At 47.1% G+C, this 4853-nt stretch overlaps 1 protein-coding gene across 1 annotated transcript; it reads right to left on the bottom strand.

Moving 5' to 3' along the window:
• Nucleotides 1-784: 784 nt before the first annotated feature.
• Nucleotides 785-4240, bottom strand: LOC144167220 (uncharacterized). Its single transcript, XM_077696562.1, has 2 exons — nt 4033-4240; nt 785-1207 (listed from the first exon to the last, which is right to left on the bottom strand). Exons 1-2 carry the CDS (start codon nt 4231-4233, stop codon nt 869-871), a joined length of 540 nt encoding a protein of 179 aa, XP_077552688.1. The 5' UTR covers nt 4234-4240; the 3' UTR covers nt 785-868.
• Between the last annotated feature and the right edge of the window lie 613 nt (nt 4241-4853).

Below are 4853 nucleotides of genomic sequence, written 5' to 3'. Positions count from 1 at the left end.
ATTTCTTAAAATGGAAACGCCCTTGCTTTGCGGTGGCGCTCTCTTTTCTGAATTCGCTGCCTTGGTATGTTATCCCATTGTCATTTTCGAGAAACTTCCCTACAATTTATATTAAGATATATTTACATCCTAATACTTAATAACATAATGCAGCTGTTCCGCCGGACAAGAGCTCCTGACTGTGAAGGTATATAAATAAACACTACCGAAAATAATGTAACCTCGCAGGTGTTGTACCAAGCTTATTAAGTTGTACGTTTTAAAACACACCAATAAACAAACGGACAAAATCATCGGAATGTTTTTGTGCAGAAAGCCTCCCCCTTTTCACGTTGTTATTTATTTATTTTGTAACATTGTTTTCCGTCTGTCTGCAGTCATAACGCTTTCCATTTTTTTGCAAGTAATAGCCGTACTAAAATTTCGTCCTGTGGACGCACTTGGCCATGTTGTTAACTTTTTGACGCAATCGGTGTGTATTACGCTTGATGTCTTTCTTTTATTCACGGTTATTTGGAGAGAACAAAACAGCGAACGTATTTTTTATAAATGCCTTCACATGTGTTTTCTGATGTTTGAACGCGGCTTTGTGCTTCGGTTCTTTTTTAACACCACAATCATTGTGCTTTCTCAAGTACACAGAAGTTAAGTTTCGTGTGTGAGATTTCCCGCTAAACGTACGTCAGTAAACGTACAGTCGACGAGGAACAAGCCCAAGGAGAAAAAAACACTTGAGATTTTTTTTTGATACTCTTTGTTTACATTCATAAGCCACATGCCGCGAACCCCTTTTCCGAAGAACCAAACAGCGAACTTTGCACTTTTGTACAAGGCGATAGCTCCTTAATGATGAACACGGTGGTTTTGTTTAGCCGGCCCAGGGGCCCTGGCGGCCGTAGCCGAATCCGCCGTAGGTGGAGGCAGCCGTGTACGGAGACGAAAAGCGACCGGCACCGGCCGGACGAGGGTTGGAGTTGAAGACGGCGTCGGCGCTCGCTCCGGGCAGGGTTCCCGGTTCGTTGGTGTCAATCTTGGCGCGGAATCCGCCGGCGTCGGCGACGTAGTTGACGCGGCGGAAGAGGCCGCTGGCGTCAGTGTAGCCGAAGGATCCGGTCTTGGCGTTGCTGGCGTCTCCCTGCTCCTTGTGGTACGTCTTGGTGCCGAACTCATCTACGTTGTCATAGCCGAAGCTGTACGGCTGTGGTGGCTGCGTATAAAGAAAGCATAAAAGCGGGCCCGTACTACGAGAAACCGCTAGTCTGGTAACTGGTTTGGCATTTCCCGAAGCTACTATCGTTAGACCTTCTTCCTCCTCTGCGCTGCAGCAGACGACGCGGCATCATCATCGTGTTTATCGACATCGACGGAGCGGTGGCGCACTCTTGCCCTGCCCCCATGCCAATTCCATTAAAGACGATATTCTTTTTTTTTTCTGGTTACTTAAACGCGAAAATTTTAGTCGACCTTTCTGTCTTTGTGTCCCTCGATTCTTTCGCTCTCCTAGAATCAGAACTTCTCTTGAACGAAGAGTTTACACAGTCACAACGTTTCCGAACATCATGTTCTGGAAGCATGTCTCATGCTTTTTGAGTATCTGCAAATAAAGAAGACATTTATGATATTTCAGATAAACATAAATGCATAACTGGCGTAGGCAATGTAGTTTGAATTAGGGCTAGACGTGGGCGCAATTTTTTTTATTCCAAGCGAAAGAAACGTGTCCGCAACAATATCTTACCCACAACATAAAAAAAAGAAGGACTTGCGGGCGAGCCTTGGTCTCGTGGCTTGAGCGACAGGCGCAACTTTAAAAAAAGTTCTCAGCGAAAGGACCTCCAGCAGTGCGGACGCGGTAAATCGAATTGACTTCAGCAAAACATCTACCGTGTTTGTCGCGGGAGTAGCAAGACGGAAGAGGAGCATTGCAAGAGGTGGGCGGTGGAGCGAGGGGAGGCAGTTACGCGGCAGAGGCGGCTGAACACTATGGCGCGAAACCAGGCACGACGGAGCGGTCTGACACGACGCACGACTGGTCGCAAATATGGCTGCCGCGACTAACCACAGGCGTGTATTTGAGACATGTTCTGTTGCGCGCGTGCGCCGCGTCTTCGACGTCACTCCTTCCCACTGTTGCCTCCATGGTTGCCTCCCGATTTCGGCGTTTCCCGGCAGATTTAGGTATGTGCAAGGGAAATCCAATTGGAGAAAAGGAAACGTTAAATCCACGTAAAGGGAAAATGAATAGTGCTCTTAGGTTATACACTGCATTTGATATGTTCGGTATACCGGTGTGGGGAAGTTTAGAACCGACGATTCCGCTCGTCTATGCTGTTGGTGCCGCTCGCAACACGTGTGGTCTGTGGTGCCGGCATTGTCCCTGTTTAGGCATAACGCGTGCCGCTTTATCCTCATCTTCTGCCGCAATTCTGGGTTGTTCACTGAATCTTTTCGACACGCCAACTTTGCGCAGCCATCAGCCATCTAACACAGCGATACAGACCGCTTCTGTAAAAAAGAGGAGGCAGAAAAAAATGTGCTGTAGGGACACGCCCTGGTAGCGCCTTCCTTCGCAGGAGTGGGTGATCGGCGGAGAACACGAACCGCGCTTGGCCACTCCAAATACTGATGTTATGATGATGGTGATGATGATTATAATGATGATGATGTTGATGTTTAACGGCTTCTCGTTTGTAACGGAGTGGCGTTGCGCAGCAACCTTAGACGTAACACCACTGCACCATCACTCCACCAAAAAAAAAGAAAAAGAAAGAAAACAAACCTTTTTGCAATTTTTGTGCTGGTCCTGTCCTACGTGTTTCTTCGCATGTCTTCCTAGAATCTCCTCTGATCTTTTCCAACCAACATTCTGACCTTGTTTTACTAGCCTCGACTGCTGTCCAATTCACTTTTCCGGTAACATTAGGCCAAGGGCTTCGGAAGCTGGAGGTCTTCCTCATTGATTAGAATGTTACAATATTGTTACATACGTTACAATATGTCGCATGGTTTCTGGCTCCCTGCCGTAACCTGTGCGCAGTTCTTCCTCTATTGGCCCGCGGATAAGTGTTTATTACTGACCTACAAAGCGCGCACGCTTAAGCTTTCAGTCCCGCGTGCAGTTACACAAAATAATAAGCCCGAGATCCTCTCCGGGCCTTCTTAATTAGTCGCTACTAGCACCTCCTCGGGGGCCTTGTACGAAGCCTACGCAGTGACGTCGTTGGGACACGCGGCCTCCCATCATGCTCTCATTGGCTGCGGCCGCACCAAAGGGTGCATGCGTGGTCGCATGCGACGAGCGATTGATTCCGCTTTCCAGTCGCTCGCCGGGAGGCTCGTACGACTAGCTCACGACTCCTAATGCGGTCCTGTGCGACCGTCGTCGCGAGCAGTCCCATGCCAATCCCATGCTGCGTACGCTCATGCATCTTTCCCTTGTCTTTCGGCGACATTTGCAGCGAAGCGATCAGATACGCGGCAATTTTCCTAAGCTGACGTGCGCTCTCCGCTCTCTCACGACTGGTTGGCAGCCGTAGGACCTCGAGGTCTGTCACCACTCTTACCAGACATTGGTTATGCCAAAAAAAAACACGCAAAGCGAACGGCAAATTTCTTTGATGCATAAAACAATGATTGCGATGGGGGATGGAGCAATGGATTGAGTATTTTTACAGATATTTAAGTCATTTGTTGGCGCCTATCCTGTAAAACGCGTGCTATAAAAATTCTGCGAAGATTCTTTCTGTGTGGTTGTTTTGAAACAACATGGTTGAGATAGTGGCACACGCCAGTGTTTCTCGCAGTTATTGTGCCAGTTCTTTTCTACGCAAAATTGCCTCCTAGCTTTACCGGTGCAACAAACTTAAATCAAATAGCTGCTAGTATTGCCGTCCACTAATTGTTCTGATTGCGTGCTTAGCAGTTAAGAAGAACATTTTGGGAGTGTTTGCTGCTACAATTTTATATGTCTGGGCAAATAAGCTTCTCATTTTGGGCTGGTCCAGACGAGAAAAAATGGAATGGGACACTTACGTAATATTGTTCTTGGCGTGCGAACCTGTTTGTTGCTGCCGCGTAGGAGGGCCCGAAGCCGCCCCCGTATCCACCTCCGAATCCACCACCGTATCCACCTCCGAATCCACCCGCGTATGCACCGCCAAATCCACCGCCGAGGCCGCCGCCGAAGTTGCTGCCGAATCCGAACCGGCCTCCGCCCAAAGCCGCAGGTACCATGCAGATCAACAAAGCCTGCATGAGATGTTAGCGCGCTTGCAGCTACAAAAATTGTTTTATTTTCACCCGTCACCATGAGCGTGTTTTTGAATTCGTTTGACAGCGCCTTACCATAACAGTCATTGAAAGGTTTTTTATCGTCAATGTTGTTTACATATTATGCTTAGAAACTTCGTAGAAAGAAATCCGGAATAGGGTACTGTAAAAGCTGCCCGACAAAGTTCTTTGTATTGCTTTGTACCACTATGCGTTACTTTTGCATTACATTCTTACGGTAAATAACAAAAGTGAGACTCGTTAATAGAAGTGGAGTGGACAACGCAGTTGAACAGAAACGCGTTCGTTGAATTAGAAACTTTGAAATCGTGTTTTACTCAGCGCTTTGACAGCGCAAAACACGACAAAGAAGTTAGGAAGTCTCCCAAAAGATTAGTAGCACGAAAACGTAAGAAGCGATACTTCACTCAATTTTTTTTCTGGAAAACACTTCGAAACTAGGGGTATGTCATAAATATGGCAGGTGCACCGCCGTGGAGATATTTTTTTACTACATCTAGTTTAGTTGTTAGAAACGTAGCATTAGATTACAGTGAAATTAAAACCACGATACACCTAAAAGT

The sequence above is a fragment of the Haemaphysalis longicornis genome, unplaced genomic scaffold, assembly GCF_048455015.1.
Source record: "Haemaphysalis longicornis isolate Haplotype H1 unplaced genomic scaffold, Haemaphysalis longicornis Haplotype H1 scaffold_2, whole genome shotgun sequence".
Lineage (NCBI taxonomy): Eukaryota > Metazoa > Arthropoda > Arachnida > Ixodida > Ixodidae > Haemaphysalis > Haemaphysalis longicornis.
This window is presented reverse-complemented; position numbering and strand designations above follow the sequence as displayed.